We start from the raw sequence: 19,666 nt of genomic DNA, 5'->3' as shown, positions 1-19,666 counted from the left end.
AAAACATTTCGACCGGAGCCTCAGCGGATTACCAATAACAGTTCAAATGAAGTAGAATTTTATTTATTTTACAGAAAATGTATCTTCTAACCTATTAGCCATTAAAGAAGTAGACATTATAAGTGTTTTTTGCACGTACAATTAGCAACCACAACAACAAATCTGATCATTAATAACTGGCTGTATGAGTGTAGATGTGACTGTCTGCTACATTTTAAAAAATAGATTTGATGCCAAAAGTTTTCTGCATGTTGTGTGAACAGCTCTTAACTGACAAGGAAGCATTTGCATCTGTCAATCCGCTTTAAAGTGTCATAGCTAACAGATTATCCTACAGACCATTGAGTTTCTAACAAAATACACACCCAGGTTTTCATAATCTGAGTGAGTAAAACAATTAAAATTAAAGCTGCAATGAACGGAATGAAACATCAAAATTAGGCGCCACGCACAGACCGACCATTTATGCACAGTAACAAACAACAACATGTTAAAGAATATTGAACTCCAATATTATTTAAGGTGGCAGCCTTCTGGCAGGTGACATATGTGGTGGCAGCTTTCGTCAGTCACCAACCCGAATTTATATGAAACCAATCCATGCTAGACTGCAGACTGAGGCCTGCTATGTAGCTGTAGGCCGACACTTCACCAGTCAGTAAAAGGAATCACAGAAATATGAGTAAAAATGAATCTCAGATTAAAATGAGTCACAGCAGTGAAGCTGACAAAGCTCCGCCCCTTATTGACATCACCTGAGACCAACCAGGAAACAGGTTGTTCCTGTTCAGTTGTCACTGAGGAGAGACACACAGACGAGGACGGTAAGATTTACCTTCATTACAAATCTGTGACTTTAACTGAGGGAGAACAGTTACAGGACGAAGTACTGAAGTAAACTGAAGTAATTCAACCTGCTGCTGACTGAAATAAACACTCAAAGACTCAAAGTGAAAGTAACTGATGCAACATTTTACAGCAGGGTGAGGAAACACACCTGAGTTCATGTTTAACGTGCTGTTTGCTGTTTCCAGCTGCACTCAGAGACAAAATGGCTTCCAGATTAGAGGAGGATCTCTGCTGTCCGGTCTGTCATGAGGTCTTTAGAGATCCTGTTGTTCTGTCATGCAGCCACAGCTTCTGTAAAGACTGTCTGAAGAGCTGGTGGACAGAGAAACAGACACGTGCGTGTCCAGTTTGTAAGAGAAGATCTTCAATGGATCCACCCTGTAATCTGGCTTTAAAGAACCTGTGTGAGAGTTTCTTACAGGAGAGAGATCAGAGATCTTCAGAGGCTCTCTGCAGTCTGCACTCTGAGAAACTCAAACTCTTCTGTTTGAACCATCAGCAGCCAGTGTGTGTCGTCTGCAGAGATTCCGAAAAACACTCCAACCACAGATTCAGACCCATCGATGAAGCTGCACGACAACACAAGAAGGAACTTGAGGAAACTCTGGAGCCCTTAAAGGAGAAGTTAAAGGTTTGTGAAGGAGTTAAAGTGAAGTTTGATCAAACAGCAGAACACATGAAGTTCCAGACCCGAAGCACAGAGAGGAAGATTAAGGAGCAGTTTAAGAAGCTTCACCAGTTTCTAGAAGAGGAAGAGGAGGCCAGGCTGGCTGCACTGTGGGATGAAGAGGAGCAGAAGAGTCAGATGATGAAGGAGAAGATGGAGGCTCTGAGCAGAGAGATAGCAGCTCTTTCAGACACAGTCAGAGCCACAGAGGAGGAGCTGAGAGCTGAAGACGTCTCATTCCTGAACAACTACAAGGCTGCAGTGGAAAGAGTCCAGCAGCGCCCCCTGCTGGAGGATCCACAGCTGCCCTCAGGAGCTCTGATAGACGAGGCCAAACACCTGGGCAACCTGACCTTCAACATCTGGAACAAGATGAAGGACATGGTCTCCTACAGTCCTGTGATTCTGGATCCAAACACTGCTCATCCATATCTCATCCTGTCTGAAGATCTGACCAGTGTGAGACTAGTAAGAAAGAATCAGCAGCTTCCTGATAATCCAGAGAGGTTTAATCGTGGCTGCTCTGTTCTGGGCTCTGAGGGCTTTAACTCAGGGACTCACAGCTGGGATGTCGAGGTTGGAGACAATACACACTGGGTACTGGGTGTGTTAGCAGAGTCTGTCCAGAGAAAGGGAGACATACTGTCTGGATTATGGGTAATATGGTTGACTAAAGGTAAACACTCAGCAGAGTCAGTACCAGGTCCAAAAACTGATCTCGTAGTTCAGAAGAAGCTCCAGAGGATCAGAGTGAATCTGGACTGGAACAGAGGAAAGCTGTCGTTCTCTGATCCTGATACTAACACACACATACACACCTTCACACACACTTTCACTGAGAGGTTGTTTCCATACATTAACACTGGGAATGAATTCCCACTGAAGATATTACCAGTGAAGGTCAGTGTGACAGTGTAAGCCACGGACGTAATTTGGTGGGGGGAGGGAGGCAGGGAGGGGGACATGTCCCCTGCACTTTTTCAAGTGGCTGTTTTGGTCCCCTGCAATTTTTACCATCCAAAAACAATGTTACACTATAGTAAACAGAGACACGTCAAGCACTAGGACCAAGCGGAAAACGGCCGCTCAAGCTGAAGCCTGTTTCCCTTAGTTTAGACAGCCCACAAGTTCCTCGATTGGCTCTGCTGTTTCCTGTGTGATTGGCCGTCCCTGCTGTCACTCAATCTTGGAAGCTTTGGATGAGTTGATGATGTTGACCCTTCTGTGGTCTTTGGGTCAAATTGACCCTTGTTGCCTTTTCATTTACATCAAAAATAGGATTTTCTTCCATATAACTGCCTAAAATGACAGTGGTTCTCTGTTACACTCATTTCAAATAAAATGGATTATTGACTACTTACACTGAATTATGGACATTGTATTCAATTTTTGCTGCTATGTAAATGAGGTCTGTTTACCATATATTCCATAAATAAGTGTAAAATTGGTGGTAGTGAGTGCTATTTTCTTTTTGTTTTTATTTAGATTTAAAAAAAAGTTTTTGTTTCTATTGTCGACCTCTTTCAGACGTAAAATTATTTTACTCAGTTTCTGATCTTTATGTTTGGTTTTCTTTTAATGGATACTGTGTGGTTTTAAATATATTTTTTTATTATTTTGACTTGAAGATCAGCAACCAGTTTGTGGAAGCTGATGGATCCAAATAATTGATACAAATGAATCAATAACTGCATGTTTGAGCAGCAAAGTTTCCAGATTGTTTAATTCCACATATGAAATGTTCACAATGTGTAAAATATTTGTGTAAATTATCTAAAATATATGAACAATGTTCTGTTTGATGTGATGAAGTGGAGATGATTCAGTCTGTAACAGTGTTTTCATTCAGTTTCCATCAGTTGAATTCTGCTGTTAGTCATTCAGTCAGAGGAGAAGTTCTTCTATTTAAGGTGGACGTCTCATGTTTAAGGTGGAACGTCTCAGTTTGGGTTCAGACTGTATGTAATGTTGCTGATTTCAGAACATTAATTAATGTTAATGTACAATTCCTCATGTTTTATAATGTTTAATAACATTCTCCAGTCGGAGAAATACAGTTATTAACTTGATACCATCTAAAATAACTGACCTAATGGGCTATAACGAGTTTCTGTTAACTTTATACCATAAGAAAATTGTCTTTGAATGAACAATTAATTCGGTTTTAAGTTAAATCTGCATGTAAATAGATTTTTAAAAGGAGATAAAGTTTTCTATCTGTGACATGACCACAATCAAGATTTCCTCACAGTCAAAAACTGTAGAAAAGTAATAATTTTACATAATATGACCTTTATTGAACAACATATGAAGGTTGACAGCAGTGAGAACAAATGCAATGCAGAGGTTTGACCAGCAGGTGTCACTGTTTTGTCTTTGAACAGTTTGTCAGGTTGCGTTCACTGGCTTCAGGAAATCTGTACCATCACCTGGACCCACCCAGGGTTCCACTGTCCTCCACAAAGAGAAGATAAAAACAATCTGTATGTTTAACATTTAATTAAAGTGAGTGGTAGTGAGCGTGTGCAGGACGAACACCCACTAATGTTTATTCTCATTTCAAATTTGCACAATGAAATAAAACCGATGTGCTGCCTCAGAAAGAAGAGGGAACATCACCAAGAATACAAGACTTTCTTCACTCTTTTGCTTTTATCCAGAACTCGTAAAACGGACTTTTTTCAAATAACTGAAAATGTTGCAGCAGCGTAAAAGCAGAAGCAACATCGTTTGAAAAAAAAAAAAGAAATTCAGAATAAAACTGAAAGTAACATAAATATGGTGGATTGAACATCACGATGTACCAGAGTTAGAGACTCTTACATAGCCCCGCCCCTTTCCCCTCTGTGCTCCAATAACAGCTGAGCAAGCCTCGGTCAACTTCCTCCTTTCCTGTACTTAGATATGCTATATGCTAAGCTAATCTATGTTGAAAAGACAACCACATTTTGAAGATGGTTAAAAGATAAAAGAGACACACATATACATATATATGTGTGTGTATAGTCACATCTTAAGTGTAAACTGGACTTAACGATCAATAACCAGCACTCATACAGGCTCCTCCCACTAAAAACTACAGGTTGTGTAAATACTGTTACGGATTGTCAATGCAAAAAGCTAAAATAATAAAGTAACAGTTGGATTATTTTAAAGGCGACAGTTCAGCCAAAAACAGATTCTTCTGCCCGTCGAGTCGTCAGAAACACGGAGACAGTAAAACAGCTTCAATTATCTCAAGAGTTTGGTTTGATAGGAAGAAAAATAACTCGCTTCTTCTGGAGCTTTAAACTGTATCTCTTAAGTTTCTCATCAAGAATGAATCCTCGAGCTCCAGATGCTCGGATTTAGTTTTTAAATTCAAGATAATTCAGTTTTAACATTATCTAACATCTGCGGATAAAAGGCCGTTTCATTTCAGCCCATTTCTGCCAATGTGGGTAAAAAGAAAAGCATCTGTGACCAAGTCTCTTATTATGTTGAGACAATAAGCCAAAATATTGATAATGTTTCTCTTTTTAAAGACTTTCAGGATCCATTTTGTCTCATCACATTGGCAGAAATGGGCTTCCATAGACTTTAACAAGGGTTTTAACATCAGATCTGGGTTACAACATTGCAGGAAAACACTTTATGTAGAGATAATGACACTAAAGATAACGGGACAAACACATTTAAATGAAATAAAAATACATTTTCAGCCTCTGTTGTGAAACTTATCGACTAACTCCAACATTTCTCAAACCCCTGATTGGACACAAGATAAACAAAGTATGAAGCCGTGAAAACAGAAAATAAAAGATCAACTTTCCTTTCTAAACACAGTGAGACACAATTTGATCTTTTAAGTGTCTTTGTGCCATTTTAGGTCTTTTATCGTTGTCGTCCTCCTCAGACACGCAGATGAAACTCAGTCTGGTTTGTGTTTTTGGCAAACTGTCCCTTTAAACCTCCAATGAACACGTTTAAGAAAGTTTCACAGTGAGGTTTCTGTTAAGATAAAAAAAGAAAAACACCAGCAGCAGATTTTAAATGTCTGTTTTTACTTTTCCTGCTGCTTCACAAAGACGTATCTATGAACAACACGTGTACGTCCTGGCAGGATTTCTCCTTTCGGGCTAAATTAAGACGATCCAATAAAACTCGACAAATTAAAAGAAAGCTGTAAACAAACGTTCGTCCTTGCAAGAAGGCCCGGGAATCAAAACTAAAAGCAGAGGAGAAGAAGAAGAAGAAGAAGAAGAAGAAGAAGAAGTGATGAGCGCGGCTCCCTGGAGGCTGGAGAAGAGCTGGATCGTGGTCGGGTAACGCAGCCCAGTTTCTGTTAGTGAGCGGTTCACATGAAGCAGGACTGTGGACACTGACAGGGTTTACACGGAGTCTGGAAGCATCAGCATATGTTATCTGTGGCTGCAGCTACGAGCTAATAAAAGTCGTGTTGACTAACGGGCCTGTGCTGTCGGATTGTGTGCTGAGGGAACCCGCGGTAGCAGAGAGACTTGCTACGGAAACAATGGACGTAGTCTCTGTAATATCGTGACGCCCTCTTGGCCGTCCTGACTCCGTGTAAACGCACTCAATCTGCGCCTCTCGAGCTGTTTTTAGCAAAACAAACAGAAGTGAAACTGATAAATGCAGCAGATCGAGCTCAGAACTGTTTTCCAGGATGTGCTGTCCAACGCTTGATGGCAGATTTACAAGTTTTCCAGATTTCATTAGAACCCTGACCAGTGAATTACGGACGAATGTGGAAAAACTGGAAAAATTCTAGTGAGAAATTTCCCATTTTTCCCTTTTTTTTCTCAGACTTGTGCCCCTGTCTGTGGCTCGGGGGTGAGAGTTAAAGAACAACAGATCTGGGTGACGGCTCCTAAGCTCCAGCACATTAAAGGATCCATCCAGCTCTTTAAAACACGAGCACTTTCCAGCCGGAGTGGACGAACGAGCAGCCGAAGAAGAGGCAGTCCACCGCCTGGTCCACCAGCCAATCGAACACCACCTCCCGGTTCCCCGAGCCGATGGTCACCCTCAGCTTGAAGTTGCCGCCCTCGCTCAGGTTGTTGTTGCTGATGGGGAACAGGTTCACCACCTCCATGTCGAAGGTCACAGCGGAGCCCACGGTGATGGCGGGCAGCTGGTTGGTCATCTCTTTGCCGTTGACGAATACAGCACCTGGAGGTCGATACACAACCAGCTCACTCAGACATTGTTAACGGCGACAGAGTGTGAACCAATCAGATCATTAAATAAATTTCACTTTTAGAATTAAAGTAAAAGTTAGTCTGAACGTAGTGTGAGAGTCACGCTATAACAAGATCATAACAAAGTAGAGTTAAAGGTGCTCTGTAGAGCAGTGGTCGGGACCTGCACTAGAGGTCCCCAAAGCTTCATACGAGGTCGCGAGGCCTTCTTAATTTAAAGACGTGCTAGAAAACTTAAAAAAAAAAAACACAACAGGCCGATATCTCAACATTTTGTTCACTTAGAGAGTTTCACAGGGAGAAGAAAACACTGAATGTGTCATAAAAGATGCCTATTAAGTCTATTTGATTGTTATATAACATAAAAAACAAATAATACAGAAGATAATTGTATAAAAGGTTCCCTAAACAGGAAATAATCTGCTCAAAGTTCATCCAAATCTCTCATTTTACACAAACTTCCTGCAGTTATTGGGTTCATTATTTGGGTTCATTGTACAGTTTTTAATGAAAGAAAGTTCTGTTTACAATCACATCCCATTTACACCAGGTATTAAAATGTGATCTGTATCATGAAAAGGAAAAACACAAAGTTAATGGAAGGTGTAAATACGTCACAATCAGAGCGGTAAAAGATGCATTATGCAAGATCGCTCGTTCATTAGGGAGGCAGGGTTTAATACCAGGTGTAGATGGGGGTTGGATGGATCCAGTACCACAATACCGCTCTACATCAGCGGATCAAAAACCGATCCAATCGATCGTTGACTGACGAAGGTTCAGCTGGAGTTTGTTTACTTATTATCTTATAGAAAATGGCAGCGTACCATTGGTGGAAATGCAGACAGCCTGGTCTCTCTGAAGTGACTCCGCCCCCTTCTGGCTGTCCACGCACACGCCCAGACTGTCCCTCCGATCTATCTGACCTGCTGCAGTGATCCTACACACACACACACACACACACACACACACACACACACACACACACACACACACACACACACACACACACACACACACACACACACACACACACACACACACACACACACACACACACACACGTTAAATTACTGTAAACATCCAAATCATTCATATAGAGAATTCAGACCAACAGAAAAGAGGTTTCATTCATAAAGCTGTAAATATATAAATATTAATGTGTAATAATGTGAGTGTGTCGGTGTTTGTGCGTACTTGAAGGTCAGCGTCTGCCCACAGAAGTATGTGGGTGCCTTTGAGTAAAGGACGGGGCAGCGCGACTGGGAGGAGTCGTTGCGCAGAGCGATGTTTCTCCTGCTGCTCAGGATGTAGCCCTCAGTGCCCGGACACCACTCTGGACGAGGACGACGACAGACAGACAGACAGACAGACAGACAGACAGACAGACAGACAGACAACACACACACACACAGACACACACAGACACACACAGACACACACACACACACACACATTAACAGGCTGTACGCAGATATTGGATATGAGAATTTCACTCATACTTAATTAAAACTCGACTAAAAACTGAAACTTAACTGTAATAAAAATAAAAACTAACTGAAAGCAATATCTGTGTGTGACTTAAATAAAATAAAAACACACAGGAGACGTCTTCAGTTTTTCAATTTGGTCAACACAAGCATGAGGAGGATGTTTATTGACCTATATACCTATTCTGAACTTCTTAAATATTATAATAAAAAACTTAAAACTGAAACTAATAAAAACTAAACCTTTTAAACAATAAACACTGAATGTCAGCGTCCTCTGTGGGTCGTCGTACCGTGCGGTGCCAGTGTGGTGTATCCCGTCTGTGGGATGCTCCAGGGGCTCCACTCGGTGCGACCCTCGCCGCGGGCGCAGACCCTGAACAGATAATCGGTGTGAGGGTCCAGGTGGAGAACCAGGAACTCGCTGTCCCGACCGATGTAGCCGTCCTCGTACTGGCTCCCCCCGCTGCCGGACCGCCGGTACTGCAGCCGATAATCTGCCGCCGCAAAGTCCTCGTCCACCTGACGCACACGTACAACAACATTCACAACTCGTCCTCTATGTCTGTGTGTGTGTGTGTGTGTGTGTGTGTGTCTCTGTGTTTACTCCCCCCCCTCACTGACCTTACACCAGCGGACCAGGATGCTGCCGGGTCTCTCCTGCAGCTCTTCGATCTGGACGGGCGGGTGGGAGGAGACGGAGCCGTGGCGGGACACCCGGTCCCTCAGCAGACCCAGCAGGGAGTCGTCGAGCTGGGCTGAAACACTCGGCACGTCCACCAGCGCCGGGACTTCTGGGAGGCTGGAGAACACACGGGACCGGTTACATTACCGCACATCACACTGCAGCAGGGCGACGTCACACACAGCGTCTCCGTCCTACCTGTCCAGCTGGATGTGCATGGCCTTCTTAGTGAAACTGCCCAGTTTGTCCTCCTTTTCCCCAAGACCACAACGCAGAGCTGCTTCCCCTGGACCGACAGAGACAGAGGCTGTTTTTAAAAGCTCATACATAAGAGATTTAGAACACAACAGCAGTTTACAGTTATTATCTATGTAAAGATAAGTCACACTGCGTCTGCCTGTGAGCGACTGAAACTGCTGTTTTTATCATCTACGTCGGTGAATTAAGGATTTATTTCCACCAAACCAGAGTTGGTGATTGTTGGAAACACTAACAGAGACGCTTTTAATCAGTTTTATTCTGTTTCTGTCCACTTTAATGAAGTTACGATGATCTGAAGGTAAAATGAGTGTTTGTGTCTCTTTTAGTCTGGTGGAGAGTGATAGTGATATTACGGCTGTTTGTGGTTAAACTAAAGGTCTATCTCTGTAGGGATCCTTTCCATAATGCTGTCAGACACTGACAATAACAACCTGAGTCTGTCAGTGGAACAAACAACTACTGTGTGGTGGACGGACTTTCCCTGAGGATTAGCTAACGTTGCTGCCATTGTAGCCTGTTTTGTGGCTTTTTGTTGGATTTATTTCAAACAAACTGGAGTGGATGAATGTTGGAAACACTAACAGTTTTGGTGAGTTTTATTTTGCTTCTGTCCAGTCTGAAGTGTGTTTTAGGATTATCTGCTTGGTAAAATTACTGGTTTTGTCTATGGAGTCTGGTTAGCCACAGCGACCATTATTTTGGTCTTCTCTAGTGCGACACCTAGTGGCCTTTAACACATATATAACCTTCTTATCAGGTTATCATGAAGGTTATTTTCTCAATTAATTGTTTAGGGTTAGGGACAGAGTCCAAACCCCACAGATTATATTTTATTATCACATAACAAATAGAAAACAAGCATTTCTTTCCTCCTTCCTGATAAAAACCGGAATGCTTTTGCAGACGTTGTATTTCAGGAACTCACCCTCTCTCAGCAGCTCGTCAGCCTGGCCCACCCCATGCTCAATGAGACTCTGGCAGTCGTCTAGCGGTTTGACGCTGTCGGCCTCGATGGCGTCCACCTCAGCCAGCAGGGTGGTCAGTCGCTCCGTCAGCAGCCGAGTCGCCGCCGCCTGCAGCTCCGCGAAGTGCCGCCGGAGGACCTCGCGGGCCTGACCCGAGCTGCCCCGAACCTAAACAAACACAGTCAGCACTTAAACTACTGGACGGATTACAATGTCATGAAAACTTAGAGATTTGGACATTTTCAACATTTGGTGCATTTCTATAGATTTAAAAATACTACTGCAGAGCACAATCTGCCCTAACTGACTAGTAGCTTGTCAGGAAGCGTGCAGCAGTTGAGGTCATGTTTCAGTTCCTCTTTGTAGAACTCACTTTTATACACACACACACACACACACACACACACACACACACACACACACACACACACACACACACACACACACACACACACACAGTGTACAGAGTGATAGAGAGATATCAGGAAACAGAAGGCTGATTGACAACGGCAGCGCTGATAAAACAGGGACAGTATGAGTATGAGAATGGAAACACACTGACTGAACTGTGTGTGTGTGTGTGTGTGTGTGTGTGTGTGTGTGTGTGTGTGTGTGTGTGTGTGTGTGTGTGTGTGTGTGTTCAGCAGACACAGGACGTTTTCCACTGGAGACAACGTGCATCACTTCCTGGCGACTATCAGCGCGACACAGACGAGCAATGATCAATATTTTGGGGGTTTGTCAAAGAATAGTCAAAATAAAAATAGGACAAACGCGGGAGGAGCTGATCTGAGCACAAATGTTTGGACGACTTTACGGGGACGAGATGCTGCAGTGATAGTATTGTCTGAGATTTTAAACATCTGTGTGTGTGCGTGTGTGTGTGTGTGTGTGTGTGTGTGTATATAATGTTTCCTGGATTCCTTTAATCTGGTGGTGAGCCATCTCTGCTGTGGGAAAGAAGAAGGGGGTTATGGGAAAGAAAAGCCACCGGATACTCGATCCAAGACTATGTATGACGGAGCAGCTGGGATTGGGTGGAGGGTGACTCACACACACTCACTCACACACACACACACACACACACACACACACACACACACACACACACACACACACACACACACACACACACACACACACACACACAAATATATTGTGTGTAAGTTTAAAGATCAATAAATAGTCGATGTCACTATATTAGTTTAGGGAATATTTATCTCTTTGTAAAACTTGTAAAACACGTCAGCGAATCAAATCAGAGCAGTTTTATTACAAATGTTTTTTAAAGATACAGGCTAATATCTTTGTCCTCTGCACACCCGGGGACTTCTTCCCCATTTCACAGACACTGTTGCAACAAAGTACACAGAAAGTAAAAGGGAAGAGTAGATGTACACTTCTTAAGACGGCCTGCGTCCAAACGTGCCCGTATTGTAGAGAGACGCCACCGCCGGTAATGGCGACTTGTTCAGTTGCGTTGATTCCCACAGATTCCTGTATAACAGACGACGTGACGACGCGTTCCCGCTGTTAAACTGCCCAAAAGAAAACACGAAGACGAAGAGAAAAGTCACAGAGGTTGGTGTCTGAACGTCACCGGAGCCACGAGATCTCGACTAAAATATGAAGCTCAAGAAAAAGTTAAATTCTGTAACTTTTTGTCAGTTTTAATTTTGGAATACAAACTATTTGGAAGGACAGTATCCGTCATAAAGAAACCAAGTGAATTATTTTCTATTTTATATAAACAATTATTTGATCAAATTCAGTCCGAGCTTTATGTTTCTTCGGACGAGAATCTTTCTCTCCCTTCGTCCTCTGAGGCTTTCAGTCCGTCCAGCAACAGGAAATAGCAGCATTGTTTACTGCGAGCAGCTGGAGGGTAAATCCAGACAGCAGGAGGAAGGAAGAGATAGCAGACAGAGAGAGAGAGAAAGAGAGAGAACACACTCTCTGGGATTGAGTCGGGTCAGAGGCTAACACACTTCGTAATGCCCCCGGCCCGGTCCGGTCTATCTGACGGAGAGAGAGAGCGAACGAGACAAAGATCAGGAAGGAAAGACGGTTTTTCCTCCACGAAAGAAGTGAACCTATGAAGACAACGGTGGCGCTGTTCATCCAGCCGGTTTCAGTCGGAGTGCGAGGCGTGAACGGAGAGCGGTACCTGTTTGCGGGCCTGGTTGAGGCCATGCAGACGCTGCTGGAGTTCACTGCGGTAGTTCTGGGCCGCCTCGATGCTTTCCTTCGCCTCCTGCAGCAACACGTCGACCTCCGCAGACATCCTCCCGCCTCCTGACACACACAAACAAAGGTGTTTACTCGAAGGACATCAGTGTAAATAAAACTGCTGCTTCGTTATTTATCTTCAGTTTAATGGGGAAATTATTGATTATTGATCTATTTTCTTGTTTTTAAGGCTTTAATCTTTGCTTATAATCACATGTGCGCAGTTTTCATAAGAACTACTTTATACCAAGGAAAATACATTTGAGTCTATTTATCGGACCTGCATTTCCACCTTTACCTGCATATTCGAGAGTTTGTACAGTAATTATATTAAAGGGTGAACACATCCTGAAGTTGGATCATTCACCTCAGGTGTAGATCTTTCATGTCTCAGCCTCAGGGGTTAAAAGAAGTCGCTCCGCAGTGGATCAACCAGTAAAACAGGGACGTTACTGCGGTTTAAAGCACAGAGTAAAGTTTATCCACCTCCACCTCTATCAGGAGGGGCAGCAGAAACCTCAGAGGAAAACATCTCCAAAACCTCAGCAGATAAAGTTCAAACTATCTGCATGCTAACATGATAAAATATGTTTGTTGTAATTTGACCAAAGCATCACTGCAGTATAATAATGTTTGCCACTAGGGCTCGCCAAAGCTTCACGGAGGGTCGCGAGGCCTTCTTGATTTTAATGGGTGAAAGAAAATGTAATAATTATCCACAAATAAGTGTAAAGTGAAGTAAATTGTCAAAAAAAGAATCCTATTAAGTCTGTTTGATTGTTAAAAATTATAAAAAATACAGAATACAGAAACAGAATTGTATAAAAAGTTCCCTAAACATGAAATAATCTGCTCAAAATTCATCCAAATCTCTGGTTTTACACAAACAGTGCAGTTACTGAGTTCAATGTTTGAATATAATATGAAATATCCATAAAATATGTAACTGAGTGAGTTTAATGAATGATAGAAAAGGCGTCGTCTATGTCTACAATGAGAATAATGAGACTGTATGAGGTATAAAAGGTGTAACAAGCTGCATCCTCCACTACAGAAACTACACTGTATGCTGGCAGAGGATGTGTGGCAACAAGAAAAACCCACTTCCTACCAACACCAGCTCACACTAACCCGACTGTAAGACTCCAGCCTGCAGCAGCCTGAGATTACACTGACCTTTAATATAATCTGGACTCACTCACACACACACACACACACACACACACACACACACACACACACACACACACACACACACACACACACACAGGTGAACCCAGAGGTTTGATATAAAGTCACTTCATTAATCTCCTTCCTGTGACCTTAGCGTCTGTTATCAGTGTGCTGGAATAATGCAGCGTTTGGTTGTGTTGGCTGTGTGTTAATGTTAGAGTCATTGTGTGTGTACGGGAGCACTGAGAGCACAGAACAAAGCAACGTGGACGTGTACGGTTCACGTAGGTTAAAAACAACAGCGTTAATGTCAGCGCACACCGACGACGAGACGGCGTCCAACTCAACGTCTGTGGCAAACAGGACTCAATAAACAGCGTTAATTAAAGATTTTATTTAGTTTTACTCGCATTTCTGAATCGTTTTAGTCGACTTGATGTCGTAAGATCGCAGTCAACTTAATCTACAGCACATTTATTAATATTTAAACATTTTATCTTGTATGTTTGTAGTTGTATTCCTTTTTATATTGTTATTTCTTGTTCTATACTTTGAATATTTGTAGTTTTTATATTGTTTTTCGCACTGTACAGCAGCTTGTGACTCTGATTTTGAAAGAAGCTCTATAAATAAAGGTTATTATTAAATATTTCTCATTATATATACGCATATATTACCATCATAAGACTCATTTACAGTCTAATATTAGCAACTGTGGGTTACTTCCTTCTCCAACCAGTAAAGGACAGCTGTGGTTTCTTCTGGTTTGTACCTTATTTCAAGTTCAGCCACAGGAATCTCTTCCCAATGTGTCCCTCTGTAACAGTTTTATCTAGTTTTTAATTCGAAAATGTCATCATCATTTAGTTTTTATGCAGATATTGTCTAAAATGTCTTTGGCCAAAACAACTCCACTGAACTACTGCACCTTTTAAATAGTGTTAGTTTATATATTTTATAGTGTTTATAGACAGAAAAGCTGTGGCACCAGGATGCTGTTAGGGTTGAATGAATCGACAGTTTATCAATATATTAAAATAATTAGGCTTCAAATTTCTTCTTTAAGTTTGTATTAAACATAACACCTCATTATCTCAATGAAAAGAATATTCATGTGACACAAAACAGCTATTTATTCATTTATTAATTAAGTTAGCCTCTTTAAAAGCTCAACTTCACGTCCAAAATAAGAAGCTGAAAGCAAACTTTCATTGCACGGATTCTTAAAGCATTAAATATAGAAATTAATGCACTTTGTTGGAGCGTCACCGAGCCCCAGAGCTGGAAACTGACATTAAAATGGAGGACAAACATCTCTGCTCAGACACAATGAAACTGAGGAGGCGTTTCACTTTACATTACTCTGAACCTCTTCCTGTCAGAGTCTCCGTTAGAGAGAACTCCAGCAGTTCACTTTCAATATCAATAAATTGATCGATTATTTAACCAAACGTAACTCACAAGGAGAAATCTTCAAACGCATTAACCAAACAGATTGAATTCACTTTGATATGAAACTGAGAACATTAAACAAGCAACGTGTGCTTGATACATGACTTTAATAATTAACTGATAATTGATAATCCATCTTTTAATGAATTATCTGACATATGGTTTCAGCTCTGATACCTGTGTCATATGATGATCAGCTGTTATTTAATAGCATTTATAGGAATCCTTCATGAGTTCTTCAGATCTGATTTATACAAACAATACATTAGCAGGGTCCCCACTCTTTTTCAGAAATCATTTTCCAGGACTTTTCCAGGAGTTGTTCCTGACAAACATTGGTCATCGTTTAATGGAGACTCCGATTTTTCCGTTTTCCTCTCACACTAATTTGCCCACAGCTCAGACAGGGACGACACAGATTATTTCCAGGATATTTGGTCATTTTAATCCATTTCCAGGTGTTTCCATGACTGGAAAACTACTCTCTAATTATATTCCAGGTTTTCCAGGACGCGTGGGAACCCTGATGAGGCATTTTCTGTTAGAAGCTCTTCCCTTTAACGCCCATATGGACACAATATGGAGTAAAAACCATCCAACACCTGCAGCAGCTGATTAATGGCCACTGTGACTGTAAATTAAATATAAGATCATCTTTACTGGCAGAAATAAGCTTCCTCAGTTGGTAAAGTCTTAAAATGATGAACTTTCTTATAACAGTTGCTCTTTCTCTCTCTCGTATCAGATCGATCTTCTGCCGAGCGACGGCGGTGACACAACCTGGCCCCTGGCTGCGGTCGGACGCGCTTCCTTTACAGACTCTAAAGAGGAAGTTCGCTAACAAGGCCTCACACTGCTGCCACATATTGTGTCGTCGCCATATGGCCCACGAGGACACTGTACATCTTACAACAGATCATCCAAGCTCCGCATAACACAGGACCATGAAAACAAGTATCTGTAGGACAGTTATTTATCATATTATAACCTCTACCTGCTTTATACGCAGTAATAAACAGCTTCTAACAGCTCCTTTAAATACTTGAGCTCTACAGCAAAAGGATCTGTTTCAGTGGAAGCTCCAGTTTTATACAGATTTTATATACAAATAAACTGCTGATATCAGACTGTTACTCGCCTTTGAATATGTCGCATCAAAACTATTCAAACCCCAAGCGATGTGCATTAACGACTGATAAAATAAAAAATGAAGGAGTAGCTACACCGTTCAGTGCTGCTAGCTCCCTCCATTGCAGTAAATGTAAAAAAATGTATCTGAGACCTGCAAAGTACAGCAGCTTTAGAGGGCGTGGCCTCGACAGCGACCGCAGTGATTGACAGACTGACCACAGCGGCGTAGCAGAGACAGCGAGCTGGTAGTCAGAGCTAACAGAGCTAATGAGCAGCTGCTGTCAGTGTCTCTGTGTTCGTGTTGGATGTTTTACAGTCACTAGAAGCACATTCAGGGCAGTTTGTAAATGTTTCTGTGTGCTACCTATCTGTGTTATTTCTTTTGTTTATTCTAAATGAACGTCTGTGTGTTTGAAAAGATTAAAAAATCAAACTAAAAAAAGGTAAAAACTGGAGCAATCAATGAAATATACTGAAAGACACAGTTACATCTTCATTTTCACATAAAGTGTGTGACTGTAAAATGTGAATTTCTTTCTCAATAAAAAGAGAATTTAAAAAAAGGGCCAACAACAAACAAACTGCTGATGAATGAATGATGACTAAGGATTGATTGATTGTGCCAGGCTGCAGTAAAGGAAGTTGCCCCAATGCAACGATATGTGTGATTGTGCAGTTTTCTCTCAAAATGACTCCATACAACAGTAATGATCTTTAAAATCAGTCTCTAAGAAGCTCACTACAGTTTCCCAGAGATCCCTAAACGTCCAAAAAGTCCAAAGACAGTTAATTTACTGCCACATATGGTAACGAAAAGCAGTAAAATCTGACATTTAATAAGCTGGAAAGTGCAGATTAATTTTAATTCTTCTCTAATATTCATCACAGATTGTGTTTCAGTCGTTGAGTGAACAATAATCTGCTGTTGCACCACAAACAGACCTCAGTGTGTGCGTTATACACACATGAATGCAAATGTTACACAATTATGCAGGCATGCACTCGGACGTAAACAACATGCACACAGATATTAGTCCTCTCCTTTCTCTCTGCACACAAACAGCAGCCTGTCCGGTCCACCTCTTTAATCCCGGGGTTTATAATCCTTCTCTTTTCTTCTCCAAAAGACTCCAAAGTGAACGCCAAACAAACGGCGAGCTGGTTTGTCCTATTATCTCCCGTCTATATGATACGGGTGTGGCTGGAAAACAGACTGAAACCTGTGGTGGTGTAAACGTTCACCGGGGAGCAGCAGCAGTGTGCCAGGGAGTATTTAGGTCAAGTTGCACAGAATGATGTCTGCTGTCCCGCTTTCACACGTCTGTCAGGACTGTTAACGGTGTCAGAAATATGTGCTTCCCTAAAACAGAAGAATGTGGTGACACAAACCAATCGAGCCTGAGGGGAAAACGCCTTAGAGAAAAGACTTTGATTTTAACGCCTGTTTCATTAAAACAAATCAAATGTTGCTCGTTATTGAAGCATTTAACACTCAATATCTTCATTCTGAGGGGTTAAAAAGGTGATAATAGCATAAATGACACTGTTTTTAAGCCCCTGAAAGCCTCATGGTGTTAAATAGACGTTGGATTTATCAATAAATATCCTCAGCAGGGAGTTTAAAGCTGCTGCATCCTTCCAGCATGCTGCACATGCTCTGACTAACAGTGAAGCTATGAAAGGCACTCAAGCAAACCCTCGTTATTATTATTATTATTAGAGCAGCAGAGCAGTGACAAGAAGAGACAACAGGAGACAGCAGACATGTCCAAACTCGCTCACATAACTTCCGTATTTCTTTAGTTATTTCCATCACCTCGCCCACCAGCACTGGGGCTGCCCTATGCTCTCACTTTAAACCTTTATGGCTGGAAAATACTCAAAAAAAATACAACGCAAGCTGCACAATTTTCACAATTTTCGTGTTTGAGTGTAACGAGGAGGCAAGTCGGTGGATAGAGTTGTAGTTTATCTGATGGGTGTGCCGAACTCCGTTAAGAAATCCTGTATTTTTAAATTGGCGCCACTTTCAGGAAACCCAGATACAGCAAAATAACCGAAATAATAGTTTTTCTTATCAAATAATGTATTATAGTAAATTCGGCCTCTAGGTTGTTCACTAAAAACCCTTTTTATTATTGAAATGTCAGCTTCAACAGATGGTTCACGCTGCTCGTTATGGTGTAATTTGATGGAGGATGATGACAGTAAGGTGTAAGGATGTAAAATGCAAAATTACATAATTTAGTTTTCTTGTTTGAATGTAACGAGGAGGCAAGTGGGAGGATACACGTCTGTTAATCTTATTGTATCTAACGTGTGTGCAGAACTCCATTAAGAAATCTCATCTTTTTAAGTTGGCGCTGCTGTCAGGAAACCATAATACAATATAATAACAGAAATAATAGTTTACCTGATTAAGTAATGTATTAAAGTAAATTCGGCATTCAGCTGATCACTAAACAAATCATATTTATCCATGAAATGTCAGATTCATTAGATAGTTTCTCTCAATAACGTTGAAGACAGAAGGAAAGTTGCTGCTAGCTTGTGGCCAGAAGACAATGAACCTCGGATCACTTCCCGGTAACTACGACAGAAAACTACAGTGAATCGGTTAAATTAGCTCTTCTGGTGTGGAGAAAGGTTTTAAAACGTACCTGGTTTAATGTTTTCTGGTGGCCATTTCTCGTCCTGAAACTTGTGAATCAGCTCGCAGCCGCCACACCACCGAGAGATGTGACAAGTTATTTTTTTGCTAAAGTCCAAAAATGACACTTCCGAGGCTTTGGGGGGAGAACAGCCAATCACAGGCGAGATCGTTTAGATCGACAGGAGAATCAGCCAATAGGATTGAGACATGCTCCCATACATCCCTCCCTAATTAGATCAGAGTGAAAACTGGTGAAATGAGTTGATGTGAGGTTAATGCACACATTTAATGCATGTTGTTGTTTATTTATACAGTAATGTAGTATTTTAGATGCATAATAATAATAATAACTTCAAGTATATCTCACATCTGTTGCAATACATTTCTATCTATATTAAATGTACTTATACAGACATACATAAACACTATATAGAAGATCCTCAGCTTCTATAAAAGGATAAAGGGAATGTATTTAATCATACAACACAAGGTTGTACAATGAAATGAAGGAAATATGTGTAAAAGAGACTTGAAAGGAACAATAATTGATATAAGATATAAAACTAAAGGTCTAAAGTTTGTGTCTCTGTGCAGCTTTATCTACCATCTATCAAATATTCAAAGTGCCTGTTGAAGCACTTTATATCAAAGTGAAAGTATGAATTAGAGGTCTGACAGAGAGTCTGGAGTGACGTGGCTCTCTAGTGGTTGTAATGGATACAGCATGTGTGCAGAGGGCTTAGCTTCAGGCCAATGCAAACTGCAGCATGTGTGTGGATTGGCTCCGGAGACACAAGGAACCAAACTGGCTCCTGTCGTCCTCTGTAAGAGCGCCGTCTCTCCTCACTCACAGTCCCACATTGTCTCAACCTTAACAGCATCAACTGTGGCCAATAAAACCCACATCACT

The 19,666-nt window shown here is 41.5% G+C and overlaps 4 protein-coding genes across 7 annotated transcripts in view; 3 read left to right on the top strand and 1 right to left on the bottom strand.

Annotated features, from left to right (window-relative positions):
* Window positions 1–19,666, top strand: part of LOC127356631 (nuclear factor 7, brain-like) — a 192,625-nt gene that overhangs the window by 12,009 nt on the left and 160,950 nt on the right. The window lies entirely within an intron of this gene.
* Window positions 1–19,666, top strand: part of LOC127356652 (nuclear factor 7, brain) — a 181,119-nt gene that overhangs the window by 11,637 nt on the left and 149,816 nt on the right. For 2 of the 4 annotated variants that reach the window (XM_051388613.1, XM_051388612.1), the window contains exon 2: window positions 3,447–4,283. The exons of the other annotated variants lie outside the window; for them this stretch is intronic. The gene's annotated coding sequence lies outside the window, so the exon portion shown is untranslated. Of the gene's footprint in view, window positions 1–3,446; window positions 4,284–19,666 lie in introns of those variants that run through there. 4 annotated transcript variants of the gene reach the window in all.
* On the top strand, window positions 911–4,283 carry LOC127356651 (zinc-binding protein A33-like). The gene has a single exon (XM_051388609.1). The coding sequence runs from the start codon at window positions 1,052–1,054 to the stop codon at window positions 2,432–2,434; it is 1,383 nt and encodes a 460-aa protein (XP_051244569.1). The 5' UTR covers window positions 911–1,051; the 3' UTR covers window positions 2,435–4,283.
* Window positions 3,791–18,872, bottom strand: crlf3 (cytokine receptor-like factor 3). Its single transcript, XM_051388618.1, has 9 exons — window positions 18,764–18,872; window positions 12,286–12,413; window positions 10,079–10,286; window positions 9,091–9,178; window positions 8,832–9,009; window positions 8,501–8,729; window positions 7,915–8,053; window positions 7,545–7,657; window positions 3,791–6,688 (listed from the first exon to the last, which is right to left on the bottom strand). The coding sequence occupies exons 2-9, from the start codon at window positions 12,400–12,402 to the stop codon at window positions 6,423–6,425; spliced, it is 1,338 nt and encodes a 445-aa protein (XP_051244578.1). The 5' UTR covers window positions 12,403–12,413; window positions 18,764–18,872; the 3' UTR covers window positions 3,791–6,422.

This window comes from Dicentrarchus labrax, unplaced genomic scaffold, assembly GCF_905237075.1.
Source record: "Dicentrarchus labrax unplaced genomic scaffold, dlabrax2021, whole genome shotgun sequence".
Taxonomy (NCBI): Eukaryota; Metazoa; Chordata; class Actinopteri; family Moronidae; genus Dicentrarchus; species Dicentrarchus labrax.
This window is presented reverse-complemented; position numbering and strand designations above follow the sequence as displayed.

Bases quoted from the DNA above. Each gene is read 5' to 3' on its own strand.
- crlf3 (XM_051388618.1), bottom strand. From the start codon at position 12,402: ATGTCTGCGGAGGTCGACGTGTTGCTGCAGGAGGCGAAGGAAAGCATC. The intron at 10,287-12,285 runs GTACCGCTCTCC...GTGTTTGTTTAG, and splicing joins TCAACCAGGCCCGCAAACAG to GTTCGGGGCAGCTCGGGTCA. The intron at 7,658-7,914 runs GTACGCACAAAC...GTGTGTGTGTAG, and splicing joins GGGCAGACGCTGACCTTCAA to GATCACTGCAGCAGGTCAGA.
- LOC127356651 (XM_051388609.1), top strand. From the start codon at position 1,052: ATGGCTTCCAGATTAGAGGAGGATCTCTGCTGTCCGGTCTGTCATGAG.